The following is a 24,753-nucleotide window of genomic DNA, read 5'->3' as shown; positions in this document are numbered from 1 at the left end:
GTGCTTAGAGAATAACTTGCACCTAAATATTAGCAAGACAAAGGAGATGGTGTTGGACTTTCAGAGGAAGAGAGGGGAACTAACCCCGCTGAATATCAGGGGGGGGGTTGTGTAGAGAGAGTCTCTTCCTTTAAATTCCTGGGAGTTTACCTTAGTGAAGACCTCACTTGGAAAAACAATATAACTCGGGTGGTTAGGAAGGCCCAACAGAGACTCCATTTCCTCAAGGTCTTGCGAAAGAACAACATTAAACAACAACTGATGACCTCCTTCTACCAGTCCACAATAGAAAGTGTCCTCTCATATTGTATCACAGTGTGGTACGTTGGCTTGACAACCACGGACAGAAAGTCTTTACAGAGGGTGGTGAACACAGCACATGATATCATGGGCTGTCCCCTGAGCCCGCGAGATGCCGTCGCAAGGGATCGTTGCCTTAGGAGAGCGAGAAAAATTCTCAGGGACGATTCACACCCCAGCCAGCACCTCTTTAATCTTCTACCCTCGGGCAGGAGATATAGAAGTATAATTAGTCGTACCAACAGACTGAAAAACAGTTTCTATCCGTGGGCTGTTAGGCTGCTGAATGGAAAATAATACAGTGTAACTGACTTTCGGGGTTGGTGTGTTGTGCGACAAGCACACAGAGTGCAATGAGATTGAGTGTTTGTGGGAGGGGGGGAGGCTCGGTTAACTTCTTTGTACACAGGTTGTACATTGACAATAAAGGTGCTATTATTATCATCACAAGTTTAAAAATATACAGTATTTCTAAAGCTGGGGTCCACAAGAGCCTTAAGTGTATGTGTCAGTGCTTCTATATTTACATCAGGGTTTCATCTTCTTTGTCTTCTAACTTGCATTCTATGCCCTGTGCCAAGTGCTGCTCACCCTCTTCAACAGCAGCACATGGAACTGCCACTGGAAAAGCAGTAAGGACCCAGCAAATCCACTGCACACAAAGAAATTCTTTTCACTACTGTTAGATTCTGTTCTCAAAATTTCACATTTTACTATGATCAAAAGAACAACAAGGCCACACTTACAAAGGTGATCCAGAGCTATTATCTGCAAGGATGAGTCTTTGTCTGTCTATCTGCTGGTCAGTAAAAGGAGAACTGGAACTAGACTCTGAGCTTCCTGATGATATACTTCGTAAGTGCATTTGAGAGAGATAATCGGGAGCAGAATCAATTTGAAGGGGAAGCTGGTTACTATGGACATCGTCTGTAGCTGGTGAATCCATGATTCCACACATCAGAATATGCGAAAGGCTGCAGTCATCACAAGTACATCTGTTCATGAATTCAAAACATAATATTATCAACACCAATATTTTGTTCAATTTCATTAAATTGAATATTCACACATAAAACAAGCAGTGGAAAGTTTTTCCTGTGAGAAGTTTGGACAGAGTCCAAAAGCCAGGAAGATTTGCAGTGTTTCCCACAGGCGACATGAAGCAAGGCCAGAGACACAGAGCTGCAGCACAGATATGGTGACTAGCTGTTCCAGTGCAGAGGCGAAGGCAGACCTTTGTGGAAGATGGAACTGGTTCACCAAAGGGTTAAGACAGAGCTTTCCAAACTTTTCATGTTGGTGACACACTTTTTAGACATGAATCATTTTACAATACATTAATTCAGTTTTACTAGCAAACCAGAGGTTAAACTAACCCCTTTCCAGCACCGGAAGGAGTGTGGGGAGTGTTCACGCAACACACCTACACACTGCAGCCAACAGTCTAATGTGTCGCGACACACAACTTGGAAATCTCTCAGTTAAGATTTTATTATGAAATAATATTTTACTACTATAGCTATTAAATATTATCTACTCACCTGTGCCTGAAATTGCAATTAGGACAGTCAGAAATACTCAGTCTTGATGACAACAGATGTCTCATTGTGTCTGTGAAGTTATTTTCTCCAGATATTGCTTTACTGCCATTTAACTAGAATTAGCAAGGATATATAAAAACTGTGAGCAATTTTCAGTAACATTTCAATTGCTGTTGACAAAAAATCATTTTAAAACCATAAATTCAAAATGAAATTAATAACCTGATAAAGCACAATCTGATAATATACACACTCCATCAAGTAACTGTACTAATGCCTCTTTCTGAGGCTTGCAAATTACTACTCTCCTGGTCACCTGGGGCAAGTACTGTAGAAATTGTCCTCAGGTAACAAGGACTAATCAAGACTCATGTCTGCAGTTAGGTGAAATATGAGCCTGCTTTTAAAAAAATCAAAATCCATTACACATGTTCAGTTCAGCACTTAGTAAGGATTCAGTACCAATGCATAACTGAATAATACGTTCAATTTGGCATGTTTCATAAACAACGCTATATTGCAGCTGCATTTTGTAGTCAATTGTGACTCTAAAATTGTCCACTTGATTACTTGTACTAGATTATTTACATTCAGCATGTCCTGAAACTGAAATGTTTGAATTTGTTAGGCAAGCCCTTCTTTGTATTTAAAAGAAGGTGCAGCTGCTGATCTCTTACTAAGAAAGAGACTGACACTTTACTTGGAACTAAGTCTGAAATCAAAGGAGCTAATTTCCAAGCATATGCAGTTGAGGTCCTAGGCACGTTTACCTGACAGTAAGTCCCAGTAGGCACAACAGAATTTCTCCAGAGTAAATACATGATTAGGCTATATGTGTCAGTCTAAGTATGTTAGTTGTTGTTTTTTTTGTATTTTATTGGGTCAGGGAAGGTAGGAGGGAAAGAGAATTGTTTCTCCGAAGTTAACTCATGACAAAAATATTTTTAGGAGACCATCATTCATACTTTTTCTTAATCCTCTAATCCATGGATGGCTACAGCAAAAGGGATACTATTGAAGGAGGAGATATATAGAGTATATAAAATGATACTTCTTCAATAGAATCCCCCATATCTATCTATATCTGTATCTCCATTCCACACATGTATGGGCAAAGAGGTTATTAAAAAAAGTTGTGGCCCACTAACTATCGTGGACATGTTTAAAAGGCTGCTCTCATATTAAACAAACACTAAATAAAACTCAATATTGTAGCTGTATATAGGTTGTTTTTAGTTAAACTGTACAGAGGCCAAAGCTCTGAAATTCTTAATTCATATCAATCCAAGCTTTTTTCCCTACATGAAGCAGACAGAGAAGAGATACAGTAGTGGCCAAAATTGTGGAAACCTTTTGGAAAACGTGCATTACGTTCTTCATTAAATTATTTTTCCTTTGATATATAATTTTATGGCATTACTCAAAAAAAAAAGTAAAAAAAAAAGTAGTGCTATGAGCCACCATTGCCAAAATAAGATGACACCTGATTGGCTCTCTAAACACTCCTTTTTCTGGTTATTTGGCTATAACTTTTGATAGTGTACAGATAATTAAACAGACTTTGTTGCATTACATTCTTCATTAAATTATCTTTCCATTGATATATAATTTTATGATACTACTCCCCCCCAAAAAAGGTCCCGTTATGAGCCATCAAATCTCGGAAATACACTTTCTCCAAAAGGTTTCCACAATTTTGGCCACTAGTGTACGTACCGAAAATGGGTGTCACCCTTTTCTGCTAATGGCATTTAGGAATCAATAATCTCTGATAATCCACTGTTCTACATGTCTGCCAGACAACATACAGTGTGATCACACAGTATCAGAAATGCAGAGTTTGAGCCAACAGTTTTGCAAGTCAAGCATTGATCCCCGACTCCATCAGGGCTGCCGGTCAGAGGAATCAACAGCAAACAGTTCAATTCAGAATATTATCACAACAGCTGTGACCTTCTTAGTTTTGGAAATCAGGTGCTAAGAAATTCAGTCCTGTGCTTGCTGTCCATCATGAAGTTGTCATATCTGCTCAATACATTTTTTTTAGAAGTGGACCAATCTAATCATAAGATTGTACAGCTGGAAGGGACTATGAGGGCAATCTAATCAGTCTCAAGAGCAGCAACTTGTGCTCATGTAAACAATGATCTAATCATGACAATAATATCTGCCATGCCCCTGATAAAGCAGAATGTTTCTAGAGCCACATGTAACATTAAATACAACACAAGCTTTGTAGCCCTCTAGTGCCCATGTGAGGTGATGCCAGAATCCTTCTACTTAAAGATACCCGGACTTCTGGTTTCCTGCTGCGGGAAATGGCTGCTTCCCACATGAATGGACCCAAGCTGTGCCAGTAATTCAAGGCTGATATGAGGGTAATTAGCCCTGGCAGATTCTCCAAGGTGAGGGAGGACTGTCTCACAGACCCACAAATTGTCTGTGACCTGTTGGCTTGCATCAAGGTGCGAGCGACTGGGACGCTGTGTCTAAGAGCACGGTATGGCTGGCACTCTCCAGAGCCACTCCTGCATGCAGGAGACACCTGTTTTCTAAAATAAGAAGATTTGGACAAAAACCAGGCATGTTCCAGATGGAGGAGATTAAAGGGAAAAAACTGTCAAATTATGCAGTCGTTGAATGCAGAACTTTGGACTTTAAACGGACTCTCATCTTGAAACATGGACTAAGGAGGTGAGCAACTGCTCTTTCCGTACTTGTTATATACATCACGATTTGGCGAAGCTCATCCAGAAAGAATTTAATTACTTGAACGAAACACAAGAGGTGAAAATTTTAATTGAATGCATGATGCACAGCCGTCAACGGAGAACTCTAATTAGAATTAGAGCTGGCAAAATAAGATCAGATATGGCGGCTCAGGCTGAAGATGGAAAGAAAATGGCGATCATTATTGCACAGTTACAAAAAAAAGGGGGATTCTAATGGAAAAGAGCTCCTTTGAACTTGGGGTGTATTTCATTCTAAAATACATCTGCTTGTATGGATTATTTTTATACATGATTGTGGACAGAAATTGTGGACAGAAGGATGGAGAGCGCTGGATCCCTGCCAGCTCTTCTGGGGCCAGGAGGAGCTGGGGGGGGGGAGGTCCTTTTATTCTTGGAGGAATTTAAATAATTCTCACATAATATACAGCTGGGAAGCATGCCCCACAATACAGCATTATACACAGTGGTACCTCGGGTTACAGACCCTTTAGGTTACAGACGCTTCAGGTTACAGACTCCACTAACCCAGAAATAGTACCTCGGGTTAAGAACTTTACTTCAGGATGAGAACAGAAATCGCGCGGTGGCGGCACAGCAGCAGTGGGAGGCCCCATTAGCTAAAGTGGTACCTCAGGCTAAGAACAGTTTCAGGTTAAGAACGGACCTCCAGGACGAATTAAGTTCTTAACCCAAGGTACCACTGTACAGACATATACGGACACCAGCTCATTAAGAGACATCAGAGAGAACTTGTTGACTTGCCATTTATAAACTCTATTTTTGGAACAAAGCCTGGTGCCTTTAATGAGAACTTGACGAACAAAGGAGAGATAAGAGGACTGAACACCAAAATAATTGGACAGAGAATAAGATGAATAAAAAATGCCTCCTGTGTGTTAACAATACAAAAACTTTGCTACAGAAGATGTGAACCACAGGAACAATGACTAATTAGACTGAGAATAAGGACGATTATCTCTAGACATCTGGAACATGGGAAGTCCCCCCCCAAAAAAATTTAATAATTGAAATATATAAATGGTGGTATTGTTATTATTGTAATTTGGATTGATTTGATTTAATCTGTCATTAATTGGAAGATTGTTATTGAAAATGAATTTTAAAAATTAGCATAAAAAGATACCAAAGAGGGTCTGGTAAAAACAACCAATTACAGGACTAGATTAAGATAATGATAGAAGCTTAAAATCTGAGAGTTCAGAATCACTTTTAGAGTCCAGGGTTTAGCTTCCTCAAGAACAGAACAACCCATACGTTTTGTCCACCTATGACACCTATTTTCCCAACCACAGCAGCAGATGGGCTTTTGTAAATGAAACATACTTTTATTGTGAAGCAACAAGGCAGGCATCTACTACCCAGTCACTGAGTTCAATAGCACTTACTTCATATTAAGTGTCCCTAGGGTATAAGTATACCATTATACATTATAACACAAATGGCTGGAAGTTTGGTCCCTTTGTGAAGAAATGTGCTGTAATACATAAAATATGAACGCCAATGTAATTATTTAAAAGTTGCCTTCACTCTAAAATATATTCTGTTTGTCAGAAGGTATATGGTGGAAACCAACTGATGAGGTAATTTAACATAAAAAAATGAAGTCTGACAATATTTTATGTGGGTATCCTCAATTATATGTCATTTCACATAAGCAGCCTTTTGTTCATCTTCAAGAACATGACTGAAAACTGTTCTGAGCATTGGCAACAAAACTGGGTTCAAGCACCAAACAAACTTTCAATCCCAACTAGGCAGATAGGTCTTACGTTCCCAGCTTGCCAGGGACAAAATGAGCCAAAAATATTTTAAACGTCTTTTAAAATGAACTAATTGGTTTCATTTTTCTGCTTCTAGAAAGCTTTTAGGCTGCATTTTACCATTTTTATTGTTGAATTTTAATTGTATTGCATTTAATGTTGTGGTTTATTCTTTGTTCAAATATCCAGCCACACCAGGCTTACTGAATCACTGTGAGTAAAGAAAACCTCTCAGACAGTAACAATTACAAATTAAAGGTACACTACAGGTGGGTGTGATCAGACCTATAAAAGTCATGTGGCTTTGCGACTGCATTTTGATATACATGTAATTTTCATCCACCTTACAGAATTTCATATCCAAATAGCCTTAAAGCTTTGCAGAATTATCTTGAAGAATATAGAAGATCCATGCAATCATGGAAACTAAAATACAGGTTGCAGGAGCACTGAAATAATTTATTCCAAATATGTATTTCAGCTGATGCAAACACTGGCACCAAATCCTGTCAGCTTGAAATCTTGCATTTCAGAAAGTTACTCACAGAGCAGAGACCCCCATACCTGATATGGTTTTCAGAGAACTGGCAGCTTTTCTTGATGCATTGAGTACACTCAATGTACTGAGTGAACACTCTTCAGTACCACATGAAATTCTTGTCAGGTATGAAGAGTTCTGCAAGGCAACTGAAGAAGGTGTTCAGTTGAAGACAAAGCGAGGTACTGGATGGCTTACAAAAAATTCTTACATTTCTTTCAAGAAGCAAAAAAGAGGCTTTGACCTACTACTGTCCACTGAGGCTTTCTGTCCTTTGTATTCATAACTATGCAAGCTGGTTGGTGTAATTCCACAGCAACTTTCTGAAAATGCAGGAATTTCATTCAGGAATCAAAACTGAATTCCACATGTATTCCTTTACAATCTGAAGATCATGGAAGTTAAGCAGTTTAGCTGAGCCCTGGTGTTTTGACTAGAAGTCTATGTTCTTGCAGTAAGCAGGCTAAAGCATTTACTAACTTCATTTCAATAACAGAATGGTGGGCTCAAGTCATTACATCAGAATGTGCCTACTTTTGTACCTGTTTCACCAGCTTGGTTTTGTTTGGGTGTGTTGTTGTTGTTTTACAAAGGAGAGCTTTCAACCTCATCAAAGAGCATCAAAGAACATGAGGACAAATGTCTGACTGCACAAAGCACATGCAATTCCTTTTGTGACAGTAAAACAAAAAACACCCCATTATTATGAATTCTGGAAAGGACGCTAGGATGACAACCAGGGTTCTCTCCCTGAATGCTAAAGAAAATTGCTGAGCAGTAGATGCTGATAGATTTAAGAAACTTGCTTGTAAGTGATGTTTCCATTTGCTTTAGGATGTGAGAAGACAAAGAAAAAAGATTTTTAACAGAAAATCCCTGGAGATCTAATTGGGAGAATCCTTTACAGTACATTTGAAAGAAAAAAAGGGAGCAAAGGCCTGTGCACTCAGATTCACCAACTCCCTTATCAGTTGCTTTGTGCCCTATTATTAATTTGATGAACAAATATGATAAATCCATACTGTTAAGGCACTTGGAAAGGTTTGTGACAAGTGATTCCTGTGGTTTTGTGAAAATGGAATGTTTTTTCTTCATCTCTTTGGAGATTTGCATGTTTGGGCAACTTTCTCTCCATGTTTTGTGAAAAATACAGTATAACATCTTAATGAATTGATGCCATACTCCCATAACTATTTCACCACCTTTTGAGATTTTGGATCAAGAGAAAAGATTTAACATTGAAGAGTAAGGATTACAGTTCAATATTTCTGATGCAGCTTATCACAGACCAGATCACTTCTGAAAGCACTACAAAACAATAACTTCAATCAATCACTGCTTTCTTATGTGGTTAAAGGACTGAATAAAGAATGGCACTACCTGGCACCAAGGAGGTCTATAATATGATGGTGATTTGACACACAAATGACAGTTGGGGTGGTTAATGAGCAAGAGATACAGATTATAGACTGGGGTGGTAGTAAGCCGTTCTGAGAGGATATTCATCTCCACAGGTGATGAATGCCCAATCCTAACCAAGTCTACTCAGAAGCAAGTCCTACTCTGCTCAAATGAAGCCTTTTTCTGGAAATGTACGCTGAGGACTGCAATCTATGAGGAGACTGAAACAGATTCAGTTATGGAAGAAATAAGATGGAAAATACAAGAGGAAAAACAAAAGTAGCATTACAAGAGGATGATCAAAAAGGGCTACAGCAGCAAATGGGGAAAAAGACTCACTGGACCACAACGTGCATTTCTCATTTTTGTTTGTTAAGAAAACAATGCTTGCCAAACTATTATCTTTAAATGAATTACTTCAGTATCCTAAGCAAAAATTTAATTTAATTTGAGGCTAGTAATTATGGATTCAGATTCAATAGAAATGTGAGGAGTATCATTAGGAATTTTGCTTATTGGGAAAACCCACCTGAGTGCTCTCTGTTGTCAAGTTACAAGTCAGATAACCATTCTGAAGTTTTTGTCAGAGGATACAACTTATTTAAGTGAATCTGTTACTGTACAGTGGTACCTTGGGTTACAGACGCTTCAGGTTACAGACTCCACTAACCCAGAAACAGTACCTCAGGTTAAGAACTTTGTTTCATGATGAGAACAGAAATCGTGCAGCAGGGCACAGCGGCAGCGGGAGGCCCCAGTAGCTAAAGTGGTGTCTCAGGTTAAGAACAGTTTCAGGTTAAGAACGGACCTCCGGAACGAATTAAGTTCTTAACCCAAGGTATCACTGTACTGGAAATTGAGACAATTCTGAATCTTAAGAAAAGTAAGTCTTCAGGCTCCAATGGCTTGCCAGCCCTATGTGCTGAATACTGTAATGTATTTGCAGATATTTGAGTAGAAACACGTAAGCAGTTAACAAAATCTTAACCAAAGTAACAGAACCTCAAACATATGGAAGGAACTTAGTATTGACCTATTTAATTCATTATAAAGCATATTACAGCGGTATCTCGGGTTACATACGCTTCAGGTTACAGACTCCGCTAACCCAGAAATAGTACCTCGGGTTAAGAACTTTGCTTCAGGATGAGAACAGAAATCATGCTCCAGCGGCACAGCAGCAGTGGGAGGCCCCATTAGCTAAAGTGGTGCTTCAGGTTAAGAACAGTTTCAGGTTAAGAATGGACCTCCAGAACGAATTAAGTACTTAACCCAAGGTACCACTGTAATAGGTTAATGGGAATCTGTGCATTTTCAGTTTATTTAAAATAATGCAAATACAAATTAAGGAGGACAGTTATGCTCTAAGTACCCTTTCAGTGGTTGCTGTTTGAAGAGTACACATACAATATGCAGACTTGAAGAAAAATTAATATTGCTGAAAAGCACAGAAAGGCTCTTCCAATTCTTTATATACAATTATGGCAGCAATCCTATTCACATTTTACTAGAAGCAAGATTCACCAAACACAGTGAAATTTACTTCTGAGTAAACATGCATTGAATTGAGCTGTGTTAGATGGAAGTATATAGTTTTACCTGTTCTATGAAATGCCTCTTCCTAAAAGCTTCCCAGTCTTCTTTCAGAAAGGGTTCTTTTGTTCTCACTGTCACCTGGAACAAAAATAAGCTAAGTTCACTGATTAACACTGCTTGATTTCTACTTTACCCAACTCAGAACATACATGCTTATATCCCCGATTATTGAATAATATAGCAGCTTAAAGCCATAAGATTTGTATCAACAAAAGTTATGGTACGTAGATGCAGAACAAATGCAGGTGATCTATTGAATTACATTGAATTGAGCTGGTTCCTACCTTTTCTAATGTAGAAACCTGCTTTCAAGCTCACACAAGGCTAAACTTAAAATTGAAAAGCTGGCAACAAATATCCTATACAAACAATTACATGGCTAGTACAGTTAGATAGAACACTTATAATAAAATATAAACAGTGTTTTATAAGATCAAAGCGGATGGCTAGGGCTCAGAAGTAGCACAGCATGGTACACATCCTAACAAATCCAACATACACCCACTAAATTATTGCTTCTTGCTCGCTCAACCTTGAGCCACAGAACCATCAGCATTGTTATTTTCCTTGGCTGAAGGGAAGTCAGTGGCAGTAACTACCCCATCCCTCAATCCATTAAAAACCCCTCTCTCTTCAAGCTTGGGCTTGAATATTCTGAGGAAATTCACCAGCAGAATGAAAGCAGTGTTCAAGGAAACTGCCAATCTATCACACTGGGGAAGGTTGGGATTGGGGAAAGTGGAGATCATTCTGACACATGTTTTTAAGCAAAAGGAATGTCAAAAACCCTCCACTTCTTAGTCCACATCTGAACAAAGAAGCTAATAGATATATGAATGCTGATTATATGACATTTTAAAATCTGTGGTTTTGTAAGCTGTCTGGAATCGATATCCTGTTAGCAATATATAAATTAAACCTTAAGATCCTAGGTTCAATACGCAGCATCTCCAGACTCTTGTGCCAGTCAGTGTAGAGCACAAGTGGCCAACCCCATATGGGCCACTTTGACAGGTGGCCACCCACTTGGCAATGACCCAACTGCATATAGCGTCAGGTGACTGTAACTTAAATCTGTGGCTAAAAATATGTACCAGGAGTGCATCACTCCCAATTCTTCATCTGAAGCTGCAAACTGAAGTTATAACATGCACCTTTTTCTGCCATTGTGAAAAGAGAGAGAAAATAAGGCACCTGAATCAAAAAGCACAAAATTCAAATCACAAGTACAAAAGAAAAATCAGAGTCATGCATTCCTGATTCTTCCATTTGGAGCCCATGCTTTTTACAGCTGCTGCTTTACCTGTTCTCTACCCAACTTCATATGGCTACTGGCAGGCATGACTTGGGCAAAACAACTTCATGGGGAGGCTTGATGGGCTGAAAATCGCCCCCCCCCGGCCCCTCACAAGAACCACCTGCCCAGTGGGAGGGAAGAAGATAGGGAGGCAGGTGGTGAAAGACAATGTCAGGGCCTGCTCCAGTCAGAGTACTCCCTCCTCTCAACAACCCCAGGCCAATGGACACCATCTGTCCTATAGGAAGGAACACCTGATGCCAACTTCTGCTTCAGTAGGACTGATAGTTGTTTTATGAGCATGTGATTCTTGGTGTATCTGTTGTGCTTTATAAACACTGTTCCACTTTGAGGACTCTGACGGGAAAGGGAGATATAAATCTACTAAATAAATTGATAATAAAGAGGCCTGCAGGCTAGAGACTACCCACCGCTGGTATAGAGACAGTAAAGAGATAAATAGGCCAATGGCCTGACTCTGTATTCTTATCATAACCTTATTCAGGTCATAAAGCTTTAGACCAGAAGTGTTTTGCAGAGCTCTGTATCCTTCAAAATAGCTTAAATTCACATAAAAACTTTTGTTATTAGTCTTTTTAAGCTTCTCTGAAACTATCCGAACTTATTCACTAAAAGATAATAGCTTTATGTTAATGTCAAATTGCTACTATAATTTGAGGTATTTACAGTATGCATACATAAAAGATCTGTTTGAGGAAACTATGAAAAATGCATGCTTTAAACATTTTAATGAAGTATTTAAAAACCTGTATTTCTGAACTTTAACACAATATAAATGAATTGCTGTGGATACTGTGAAGCTAGAAGATATTGAAGGATGTTCAAAATGGGTCTGAATCTACCATAGATTCCGGCGTATTAGGCAACTGGGTGTATAAGACAACCCCAATTGGCAGCTGCCAATTGGGGGGTTGACTTATATGCCCAGTCTTATACTCAGCAGCTTCGCTGGGCAGCAGCAGTGGGCGGTGGGCTCTGCGCGAGGAGGAAGCCGCCCAGCGAAGCCAGCTTAGCATCGCTGGGCAGCTTTGCCAGTCAGCTTCCTCCCGGCGTGGAAGAGAGCCCGCCATTTACTGCTGCTGCGGCAGCTTCGCTGGGCAGCGGCAGTGGGCAGCGGGCTCCGTGCTGGGAGGAAGTCGCCCAGCGAAGCCAGCTTAGCATTCCTGGGCCACTTCACCAGTCAGCTTCCTCCCGGCGCGGAGCTCGCCGCCCACTGAACCCATACCCGGCGTATAAGATGACCCCCAACTTTTTAGAGGATTTTCCAGGGTTAAAAAGTCGTCTTATACACCGGAATCTACGGTAAGTAAATGCCTGAGACAGATCCATCCCATCATGAGTAGCTTAGCCCTATATGCTCTTAGCTCAAACAAATCTTACTAGAAGATTTTAAGAGCTCTTTGGAAAGAATTCTAGACTATAAAATCTCAGAGAACATTCCATATTGCTGTTGATTTTAGCCTAACTGAATCGAAATTACATGGATTTTGAAGCTGTGTCTCTTGCACCTTAGTCTAGCATTCTAACCATACTAGCTCTCTTCTTTATTGGTTCTGGTGTAATATACTCCACTAGTATATTAAACTTAATTCAATAGCTAAAAAAACATCTTGCAACTTGTTCTTGCAAATGAGACCTAGGTCAACTGTGAAGTTCAGGTATTTATTTTATTTACACACCTGTAACACTTCTTTCTCAGATTCAAAAATTTGTGAGTAATTCAGTGTTTCTGGAATTTCAAAAGTATTTTATTTAAAAGTTCTATTTATCACACAATACTGAAGACTCAATACAAGTATCATGTACCGATTATTAAAACACAGTATTTAACACTTAAATTAATTTGGTAAAAATAAGTGTACAAATTAAAAACAAAAATGCTTTAATCCATCTCAGATCTGTCATTTCCTATTACAGCACATGTGATAAACAAAGAATCCAACAGAAGGAACATGTAGGGGAAACAGTTTCGAAGATGTTGAAAAGCAATGCATTTTTTTATTAATGCTCAATACGCACTGGCCTAAACAGGGCTTCCTCAGGGCCTTTTCCATAAAAGAATAGGGCGGTTAATAAACAAAGCTAAACACACACACACACACACACCCTTTAAAACACAATCTCAAGAGTCATATATGTGTAAAACTCTCATTATCAACTTTTTCATAGAAAATGCTTCATGGTAACACAAACAAACTTTCCATATACATGTAAAAAGGCAGGGGGGTGTATTACACATCACAGTTCTACAAGATGCTGCTGTCTGCAGCAACCATGGCAGGCAACACAAAGAGTAAGTGTGCTGCCACTATAAAAATTTTAAGGTGCAGTTTTATGACATGTAGCAAGTCCTGCTAATCTGGGAGCAATAGTATACCTGCATGGCTACCCAGCAAAAACTACATGTACAAATATTCCCCGTGCCACAAACACAACTTTCACTTAACACTTCATGAGAACAGTTGATAGCAGAAAAGTTTCAACCCCAAGCCACAAAGTGATAACTTGCATCTCCAATTCCTCCAGTTTTTTGGAAGCCAGTTGCTGGCTTTCCTTGCTCCCTGTCATCTTCTTCAAAAGCAAATATATATAAGGCAAATGACTAAAATAAAATGATTTGTGCACATACACAAACATATTAATATAGTACACCTATACACAGTGTTAACAATTATCTGCATCTCTTTACATATACCTGTATACAATTTGTTTTAACACCTGAATTTTCTGATTAAGATTATATATATATATATATAAATATATATTATTTGCTTACCTGTTCATCAACATAATCATCTATTCTTTTCTGATATTCAAGCCATGTTTCAGCAACTTGACCCATCTCCTGTTCCAACTGGTGATACTGTTGAAGCAAGTTACTATATGTATCTTCGCTACAGGAATCATGTGTTACTCCTAGCCTAACAATTAAGATAACAGTAAGTGTATAGTCTTATGTAAACAGCCTTAACTAAAATATATTAAAGCATTTTGTTCTATCAACTAGCATTTTTACTATATTCCAGAAACTTATCATACCAACAAATCCAAATAATAAATCTTGTTTATTGGTCCACACCTTTCTCAGAATTGGCATTTTTCTCATGGAAAGATTAAACATCTTGAGTAATTATTAAAGGACAAATGAGAAATAATTTAGCCAAATCCAAGAAATGGGTCATAAAAAGATGGGGAAACTTTGCAAGCCTCGCTTTTGAGATCTAATGATGTATCCTGTCCTGGCATACATTAAGATGTAAATGGTTTAAACAAATAATAACAATAAATATATAATTAATTCCCATTTTATGCTATTTTTCAAAAATTACTCTAGAGGGCCAATGAAATTAACTGATGGATTTAAACTTGACTAAGAAGTTGTTTTGTCTTCCCTATTTCATATTTTCTATCTTGCATTGCTTTACAAGCTAGGATGCTGATAGATCTATTAAATGAGCTAGATCAGAAGTATTACATATTGTTTCAAGGGTATTTTTGCACTGCCTTTACCTTCAGACCCAAAACTTAATGTATTCTTGACATCAATTCTACCTTTATTTTGTGCCCTTTGGGCAACATTAATGTAATTTGTCACATCAGACATTCTCTTGATGTTAAAGAAAGGAAATACAAGTGGACACAGCAGGGGTTGCCAACCCTTTTGGACCAGTGGGCACATTTGGAATTTTGAGAAAGTACTATGGGTGCCTGTCAAAATAAGATGGCTCTGAGGTATTTGGCATAACACAAAATGGCAGCTGTAGTGGGGGCATGGCATTAACACAAAATAGTGGTTGTGTGAGTGCCGCATCTAAGAGAGCAGAAATGTGGCTGGGGAAACCCAGCCAGAAGGGTGGGGTATAAATATTTTTTATCATCACCATCACCATCACCATCATTATTGTGGAATGCAAAATGGTGCATGTATCATGACTGCTCACAGAAAGAAATTATTTGCACCTCTTCAGAACAAGAGAGTTGGTTTCAAAAACCAAGGCACGGCTTCCGACTGGTGGCAGGAGTTTCCTGCACTCAATTGGAAGCTGCGTTGGACGTTTGCCTTCCAAAAATAGTTTGCAAACCTGAACAGTCATTTCCGGGTCTGTGGTGTTTGGGAGCCAAAACGTTCAAGAACTAAGCTGTTCAAAAACCAAGGTACGACTGTATTTAAAATTAGCCAGGTGCATTTTGCAACTGAGTATTAGCCACTTGCGACTAAGTGAAGATGCCTGGGTAGCATCTGACATCTCCATCATCTGGGGATCATTGGATCTTGACTGTTTTTACCCACAAATATCATCCTGTAAAATTCTTTCAGATATATTTTATCTGCAATCAGAATGAATTTCAGGGACCAAAATGCTTTTTCTGTGCAGCCTGAGCAGGAACAGTGAACATTATAGTTAATTGTTGTAGTTTGTCTTCACTTACCCCACCCCACTGCCCTGCTCACAGTTGTGAATACTCTTATGCTATGAATGATCTGCGTCGCCATTAAGAAAATATACATAGACTGTCCCTGGATAAAGTAACTTTTCTTCTTTAAGTTCTCAAAGTTCTTAATGTAGCTCAAGGTTGTCATCTGACCTAGCCAGATGTTTAACTGATAATAAATCATAACCAGTCCATTTGAAAAACAAGACTTTCCATTTTGGCAACTGTAACCTTGGTTTAAGGAGCTATTTGTTACCTAGCTTACAGAATGTCTAGTCACAATTCCCCTCCCTGTCCACTTCAGTTGCACTTTCTATTTATTTTTTCGAAACGCATGAAACACAGTTCATATAAGAGACACATTGGTAATATCACATTTTTAAAAGCAATTCTTAATTGGACACCACAAACATAAATAGGACTCAGCTCCTGCAATAAGGGTGAAAATCTTAAGTCATTTGAAAAAAATAGTATTTACAAATACCAGCATGTATAGATATAGATATAATATATGTTATTTAAAGTATTGTGCTAGATTTGAACTTACATGTTTGGGGTGGGGTGGCAAAGCGGCACGCAGAAGGCAGCAGCAATCTCTCCTACTCTAGAGTCGGGCAGGGAGGCATTTCTCCTCCTGCGCCCACAGCACCAGCAATTTTAACACTGAATCTCAGTCGCATACATGGTGACAAGACTTCTCAAATTGCTCACAATCAGACAATTCCCAGTCACAAAACACACCTGGCTCCTGGCTAATATTGAACACTGAGTGGTGATGATGCAGTTTGCCTTCTATGTGTTGCATAGAAGTATGCTTTAAAAAATCAAATCTTGATGGAACATTAATAGAATGTCAAGAGGAGACTCTTTCAGTTATATTAACTGCCTTCCTAAATGGGCAATAAAATTGAGTGCCTTAACATTAAGGATCAACCCTGTCAACTAACTGTATCTTCAATACTGACATTAGTTCAGCTCTTGGGAGATTAACCACACAGACAGGTGAATTCAAACTGAAACCCAGTCTGTCAGACATAGAATCAACCATGACACACCATGTCCAATTTACATTGGGTTGATGCTACATGATACAAAACAAGTAAGAGAATTTGTCTTCAAGTTCTCATTTTGGACACAACATTTCATATAAATAGTGTGTTTTGTCTCTCCTCTAAGATGGGCAGTGCTGTGTGTGATCTCCATCTGCCTAGACTTATACAGTGGTATCTTCACTACAATAGCAGCTCAACAGAATCAGCCAACTATTTCACTGAATCAGGCATCTCTAATGTAGCACACCTCACATAGATAAAAGCATGGAAGGTGGTGGTGCAATGCTTAGTTGTGCAAAGTGTTAGGATAACTAGACGACTATCACAATACTACAGTCAAACCTTGGCTCTTGAACAGAATCCGTTCTGGAAGCCTATTCGACTTCCGAAAACATTCAACAACCAAGGTGCGGCTTCCGATTGGCTGCAGGAGCTTCCTGCACTCAATCGGAAGCCGCATTGGAAGTTTGGCTTCCAAAAATAGCTTGCAAAATAGAACAGTCACTTCCGGGTTTGTGATGTTTGGGAGCCAAAACATTCGAGAACTAAGCTGTTCGAAAACCAAGATACGACTGTATACTGTACCTCTGAACTGGTCAAGATCTCACCTTTCCAGTGGCCAATATTGCCACTTTTGGAACATGCAAATTCATATGAATTCATATGAAAATACTACAATAAGAAAATCTACTGAAAGTCATCTACAATTTAGCTACAAGAATGGGGAATGGGTGGGGAAAGCAGTCCCCTTCCTGTGTACCTGCCCATTCTGAAGTTTGATTTTGTGTATCTAATGGTGTGTTTGGTATGGAGGGAGAAATGTAAATAGAATATTCTCATATCTTGAAATATATAAGATAACCATTCTGGTCTAGTTCTTACTTTCGGTCCTGCCCATTTGTGATAGTGAGTGAGATTTACTGGATGTGTGTTGTCTGCTTTTTGAACCCATGTCTGCAGCATGAGACAGAGCATCTTTCTAGTCCTTTGCTGATGACACCAAGTTGTTCAGGGTAGTTTTTAATTAAAAGTTGCTGTGAAGCACTCCAAAAGGGGTGAATGAGCATTAAAATGATAAATCTGATTCAGTGTTAAAAAGTGCAAAGTGAAATATGCTGGGGCAAAATATGCTAACACTACATATATGCTATTGTGGTCTGAGCTGATGGTGACTGACCAAGAACCAAGATCTAAGGGATCTTGAGTGGATAGCTCAATTAAGACGCTGACCAAGGTTGTGGCAGCAGTAAAATGGAGGAATTATATTTTAGGGATCATTAGGGTAAGGATTGAAAACAGAACTGGAAAAAAGAAGGACATGGCAGCTGAACTCGGAATACTGTGTGCAATTGTGGTCACCACATTTCTTAAAGCAGCGATGTCCAACCGGTTGACCGTGATCGACAGGTAGATCCACAGGGATGCTTTTTGATCCTGTGTTTTGAAAAACTGTAGAAAAAAAAATTCTCCGCCCTGCCCTCCTCCGTTGCATCTATTGTTAGTTCTCAGTTGTATTGTGTGCGTTTGTTAGCATCAGAGTTTTCCCTCCCTAGAAAAAGCTCAACAACTCTGCCTCAAAAGCTCCCCAAAAAGCTCACAGATCACAGTCTCTTGGGAGTTGGACGCGCCTGTCTTAAAGGATATCATAATGCAGGATTTATTTATTTTTAGAAATGGTGGTGCATCACCTTATTATTATTTTTTTAAGATTTGCATGAGTGTTCCTGCACCATTTAAGGGAAGTACTTTTCTTTACAGAAATAAAAACCTTAGAACCTTGAAAATAACGGTAATCACGCTGTGTAGGCATGAATGGACAGAATGAGACAATGTCCCTCACTGGTAGCTCCACCTATCACAGAAGCTGTGGTTTTGCAAACTGAAAGAAAAAGGTTTTCCCCAGTGAGATCCAGTGTGGTGTAATGGTTAGAGTGTCTGGAAGAATAGGACCTGGGAGACCAGAGTTCAAATCCCCACTCAGCCATGAAGTTCACTGGGTATTACTTCCTGTACATGCCTAAATTTAAGTTACACTGTGCTCTCTATATGACCTGCTTTGCTATGGCTGGTTACAATCCTCCAAGTACCACAAATTGCAAAAAGAACCAAATAAATTCTCTATGAAAAAAGAAATAGAAAGTGTCATTGCACTGAAGGGGGGAAAAAGGCAACTAGCCATTCGGTTTTTGCACCTGTAATCCAGGTTCCAGAAGCCATGTGGCAAATAGCTTTTCCATCCCAGTTTTTAACACTGCACCACACTGGCTTCCTAGAGTACTTCAGCCATGGGTCAGCTATATGAATTAAGGAAGTACCTAAATATGGGGAAAGCAAAATGTCACCTAGAGAAGGATCTGAACATGAACCACTGGTACCAAACTGTATGGAAATCAGCCTTACTAGAAAAGCTAACCAACAAACTGAAATTGACCTGGGGACAAATAAAAGAGGACACCTTCAGCCCGGTGTGGCTCCCCTTTATTACACACACAGCCCAACAAGGCAACAAGAAGAACTCACTGACAGCATACAAATCAATATGGCTAACTTTACCCAACAATTCCTCTCCGCGCGCCCCCCATACATGCAAACAAAACTCACTGCAGCCAACTGAAGGCAACCATCCATGCCCTGGGCCCCCCAACCTCTCTCAATGCCAGTGAAAACCAATAAATGAATAAAGATAACCTACCCACACAAAGCTGACACAAAAACCTCACACATATACTATGTAAAAGAATGAAAGTTTACTACCCCCTCTCTTCCCCCAACCTTATACTGCATACAACATTAAAGTCTCACATCAAATATGACTAATCTGTAGAAAGTACATTATGATCTGAAGATTGAGATGATGTATGTAATTTTGTAACCAATGAAAATATTTAATAAAGACCTTTTTTAAAAAAAGCATTCAGATGTTTCACTGGCATCTAATGCTGGAAATTTCACAATACAAAAGGGAAAGCAAACATTCTCAGCCTTCTGTGGAGAGAAGTGGTCAGACTGGTTGAAGATCCATCAATCCTTAGATGTTGAATGGCAGCTACACTGCAAGAATGCTATAAGAACTCAAGGATGTACAGCATCAAAGTGAGAAGAAAGACATACACAGTCACGACCAAATCCAAGTGCATAAAAAACATTTGAAGATGATGTCAGGGCTCTTGTGGAGGCATTTTAGTTATCCAAAAACCCATTTTTATTGTTGATGTTAAACAGATAGAAAATATGTTTATAGTTAGTTACTTTGGGTGAAATATGCCCTATACTGCTTGCAATGTCACAAAATGTGAGCATTTTTTCTGGAACATTTTTCTAGGGCATATGGTAACTGAAAGGGATAATACACATATTTCATTGCAACACGTGTTCACAAAAACAAGGACACATTAGGACAACTACCACATATGAAGCACCTGCACTCTTTTAGAGATATGGATAAAAAGAGGGGCATGAGAGGATCTAGGAACATGAACACTTCATTGTAAAAATTCATGTGAACTGTTGCCATGATATGGCAGGTGTAAAGATACTACTATTTGTTGAATACTGTACATCTGTAATCAGCATCCCTAGATGTCATTAGAAGAAAACTTAATAGATCTGGAAACAACAAAGCATTTCATGCTCCAAACCACTGTTTCTATCACTGCCCCTCATTGCTATGCTAGTCTGTTCCATAATTTTAAAGCTTTGAGTGGTGATATAAGTAACCCACACTTTGATTTCCAATTTAGTAATAATCTGAACAGAAGAAAGTTACACTCTTCAATGCACATGCATATAGCATTCAGAGTAACACTTTTTCTATATGCATATAGGAAAAGAGACCTGGGAAACTTTGGAAGCAGAATGTACTGTCTTTCATAAAGTATCCCTGTGCTTGCCAGCCACCAGCAATTTCACTTCTACCTTCTGATAGCACTTCCAAATTGTCAGCAGTTTAGTCACTGAGCTCAGGCCATCTTTCCCAAAGCTTGCTCACTGCTCTATACACTGCAAACTGCATTCTCACCCCTCTCTAGCATAAAGGGGGAAACCTGCCAAAATGCAAGATCAATATTTTGGACTTTTGACGGCTAAAGCAGTTATCTGAATTAATATTGGAAACATGTTTCACTCTAATATGTAAAAAGGTTTCCCCTTAGCTATGAATTCTGTGCTCCAAGAGAAGCTTTCACCTTGTTTCTAGAAATCACTGCTCTGACCATCATCTGATTAGTAGAAGAAAAAAACTGAAAAATGCAGATAACCCAATTCTCATGCAGATAAGTAGAAGATTGTTAATCATGCAATTTTGCTGTGTCCATGTCAAGACTGACTGAATTGCATTCTGTGGATATAGACGCAGAAAAAACTACTTGTCCAGAGGACACTGACTGAAAGGGGGCGAACACAGCCAAGCCATGCAGGGATATACCAGGCAGCACCCCTTGGGGGAGGTTCACAGAAGCCTTTATCTCACAACCCTTTGGGAGTTTCTGCTCTGAATGACAGGCAGGCGTTCCTCATCCACCAAAAATAAAAACAAAAATAAATAAATCCAGGCCTGCACAGATACGGTCTTCTCAGGACAGAATACTTTCTTTCCGACTTTCCATATGTAAGCATGTAAGTTTAATTTATCTAAGTAACAGTTACTGATAACGTACGGGGAAAAGTACCTGCCCACCAAGAATGAGAGATGAAAAATAATTTGAGCAAAGGAAAAATAGAAAAGAACGCGGTAGCGGCCTAAGTACGGGCTTTACATACTTCCCTATTTTGAGCTGGGGGCTCAAATCCTGATTTTAGAGGAGCCGGTGCCTCTGCCAGCTTGAAGATTTTACCCCCAAGCGAGTCTTTCGATCATACGGTTTTCCGAACCTCAAGACTTGTTTTGCGCCCCAACTACGCTGGCAAAGGGAGCCACGGGTCTCTTCCTCTGGGTTTCGAGGAAGTTTTTACCTGGTTTTTAGCGGTGCCGATGGCGGGCGAACCAAGAGGCCCCTTCAAATAAACGCACAGCCTCGGGAAGCGAGCGACCCTTCTCAGGGGCAGCAAAGTGACCGAGCCCAGTCCGAAGACCCCGCAAGCGCCGCGGCCTCCTCCGCGCCCCTTTTGCGCAAAAGCCCCAGCAGCGGACCGCGGGGTTTAAGGAAGGCGGCTCCGAAGGCCGCTCTCCCGCACCGAGAAGGCGGCGCCCGGGCGCGCCGGGTACAAGGCGACGGCGCCCTCCCCGCCGCTGCCCCTCAGCCTCGGCAGGAGACAAAGGCGAGGCCTCGGAGGCCCAAAGTCAAGGGCGGCCTATTGGGGGGAGGAAGAGGAGGGACGGAGGGAGGGAGGGAGGAAGACAGCTACGCCAGGCCGCTCGCAAGCCGCCTCGGCTCCGCCAAGCTGAGGGGGAAACGGAGGCTGACACAAAGAAGATGGTGCAGGCCGCGCCCCAAAGCGGGCGCCGCGCCCCGTGACGAGCGGCGGGAGCCTCCCCCCACCCGGCGCCCCGCGCCCCGCCGAGCTCACCTCAGCCAGGGGTTGCCTTCCCGCGGCCGCGCGCCACTAGGCCAGAAAGCCAGGCAAGGGACTGCGACGGAGGCGGAGAGGGCGGCGCAATTCCTGCCGGCTCCGCTGGAGGCTGCTGCTGCCCTCCTCCTCCTCCTCCGGGGGCTCTCCGGCCGCGTTGCCGCCCCGGGAAGGATTTCTCCGCTGCTAAGCGAGCCAAGAGACAGGGAACCGTTCGCTTTCATGTGTCTGCGGGCTGCCGGGCTGCAGTGCTGGCCGAGGCTGGCTGCTCCCGACACCCGCATCGCCCCTGCGCTCCCTCCATTCAGAACCGGCCCCAACCGACCCCGCCGCGCGGCTCGCCAGGAAGCGGGCTTGGGCCGGGAGCCCGAGAGGGGCTTCAAGGCAGGAAGGAGGGGCCCTCTCGTGCGAAAACGAAGTAAAACCAACCCTCCTCCAGTTGGCTGTTTGTGACCGAAAGTAATAACTACTCTTAACGGTCAACTAGAGTTCCCGCGTCTAGAGACTTTGAGGTGTGATGACGATGATGATTACTACTACTATTTAACGCCATCCCCCCCCCAATCTATTTTATGGACTTTTAATAATGACCCTACTAGAACCAAAGATATTGGACAACATGACTGGACACCAAACTGCAAGGACACACGGTTTAATGCAGGCATGTCCAAAGTCCGCTTCAGGGGCCTAATTCGGCCCTCCAGTCAGTTTAATCCGGTTCCTGTGGCAGCTTATTTCCTGGGGTAAAATCCTAAAAACCTCAACAACTTCAATACTTAAAAAAGGTCAACTTTGGTCAGCCCTTCACTTCATCAAACAGATTGGACACCACTGGTTTAATGGGTTTTGATGAATTTTTGGCGCAAGTTAACATAGGCCAAGGAAACGAAAAGTGGGCAGGAAAGGGGAGAAAGCTTCCTCCACGTGCTGCAAAAGTACGTTTTGTTGTGCTCAAGTTGCTCTGAATATTAATTCTTTCAAGATCACAACAGACTTTTGAGCCTGGTCTCCAAAAGAGTGAGTTCAGACAGTGGCCGCCAATGTGTTTGGGGTCTGTGGGCACTTTTGGGATCCTGAGAGTCTGTGGGCGCCGGTGACACGATGGCTGCTGTGAGCACAAAATGGCTGTCATGCTTAAAAGAGCCCAATTTTTTGGGGGGGGGCAGCAGCTCCATGCAAATATGGAAAACTTTAATTTAAAAATGCTTGAAATGAATAAGCAGCTGTCGGACTGGTCAGATGAGGTGAGGGGCACCCCAAGATGCGTCCAGGAGTTGGAGTGAAACAAGAATATTGAGGGGTCCCTTCAAGGGGTTCAGCTTCTTAAGGAAGACTGGACCTTCAGAGAGAGTATCTTTTAAGGCTCAAACCGGTCAGAAAATGAACACAGACCAGACCAGGATATACAAAAGCAAAGCAGCTATAAGCCTGATCTTTATTAACTGCTGCGACAGGGTGCTCACTGCCACACAGGAGGCAGGAAGGACCCAGGACAAAGGGGTGCAAGCCCTTATATAGACTTTTGAACAGCCCACCCCTCCATATGTCATACGTACATCACAGAAGGGGTGTAGCCCAAACCACCCTCCAATACATCATACGTATATCAGAAAAGGGGCAGACTACAGAAATCTGAGTGCTTTGTTTTTATCCTGTTTGCCAGGTTACCTGATTGGATTACCTGGGCATCCTGGCCACTCTTTTGTTATGATAACTACTCAGTCCCTGAATACAGGTCACAGGCTCACCCTATTCATATCTTACATGTGCCCTTGAGATAGGATTTGCGAGCAGAGAGGCAATGGGGAGGCTCCCCATTTCCTTCAACCTTGCAGAGAAATATTTGAGGTCATTTGGAAGAGACAAATGGTTTCGGGACTTTTTCTGTGGGTCTCAGGCATGTGGTCTATACATTTATGTATATGCTTGCTTGGTACATTTATGAACATTTACTTTATATATATAAGACCTTAAAATTCTTATAACAGGAGCAAGCTAGCAGAACCAGGCGTTTTATCCATTGCATAGAGCTGAAAACCAAACGGGTAGAAGGAGCCCCTTGGCAGCCACCATAAGTAGGAGGGGTCTCTGGGCAACAGCTCAGCTATGAAGGAGTACTCTGCATTGATACTAAATAAATGAACTGATAAAGAAGCTCACTGCGTGCCTGGTTTCTCTCGGCTGTTAGCCAAGCGTGCTGCCTGTTGGCTCCCACGCAACAGATGGGACAGTGGCTAAACTTTCCCCATAAATCTCATCCCCTCCCCCAAAACCACCTAAGCATTTATTGCTGTGCGTGAGGGCGTATGAAGGAGAGGGGTGGGCTGCCCTGGGCACCACTCGGGGTGTGTGTGACAAGATGGCCCACTGCCCCCCCCCCAGCTGTAGAGCAGCCGAGGACATGTGTGCAGTTAGTATGGGCGCCGCTCACGTGGCATCCGTACGGACTGCCGCTCTCGCGCGCCGTGTGTGCGAGCGTCCATACGGGCTGCCTCTTGCACAGTGACCATACGAGCTGCCATGCGTGCGCAGTCCGTACGGCATGCTGTGTGTGC

General features: G+C 41.2%; 1 protein-coding gene across 6 annotated transcripts in view; it reads right to left on the bottom strand.

The window, feature by feature from the left end:
* FAM193A (family with sequence similarity 193 member A) overlaps window positions 1–24,299 on the bottom strand; it is a 52,355-nt gene extending 28,056 nt beyond the window's left edge. Inside the window, exons 1-5 of one of the 6 annotated variants that reach the window (XM_083624436.1) lie at window positions 22,199–24,299; window positions 13,984–14,128; window positions 9,893–9,967; window positions 1,842–1,954; window positions 1,047–1,295 (exon numbers count right to left, since the gene is read on the bottom strand). In XM_083624436.1, the coding sequence (XP_083480562.1) occupies window positions 1,047–1,295; window positions 1,842–1,954; window positions 9,893–9,967; window positions 13,984–14,128; window positions 22,199–22,482 (866 nt within the window). In that variant the 5' untranslated portion in view covers window positions 22,483–24,299. Of the gene's footprint in view, window positions 1–1,046; window positions 1,296–1,841; window positions 1,955–6,918; window positions 7,042–9,892; window positions 9,968–13,983; window positions 14,129–16,188; window positions 19,221–21,643 lie in introns of those variants that run through there. The other 5 variants (XM_083624437.1, XM_083624435.1, XM_083624439.1 and 2 more) reach the window with 5 other exon arrangements.
* Between the last annotated feature and the right edge of the window lie 454 nt (window positions 24,300–24,753).

This window comes from Podarcis filfolensis (assembly GCF_964270895.1).
Source record: "Podarcis filfolensis genome assembly, chromosome: 7".
NCBI classification, from domain to species: Eukaryota; Metazoa; Chordata; class Lepidosauria; order Squamata; family Lacertidae; genus Podarcis; species Podarcis filfolensis.
The sequence above is the reverse complement of the archived record's forward strand: the minus strand, read 5'-3'. Positions and strand labels throughout refer to the sequence as shown.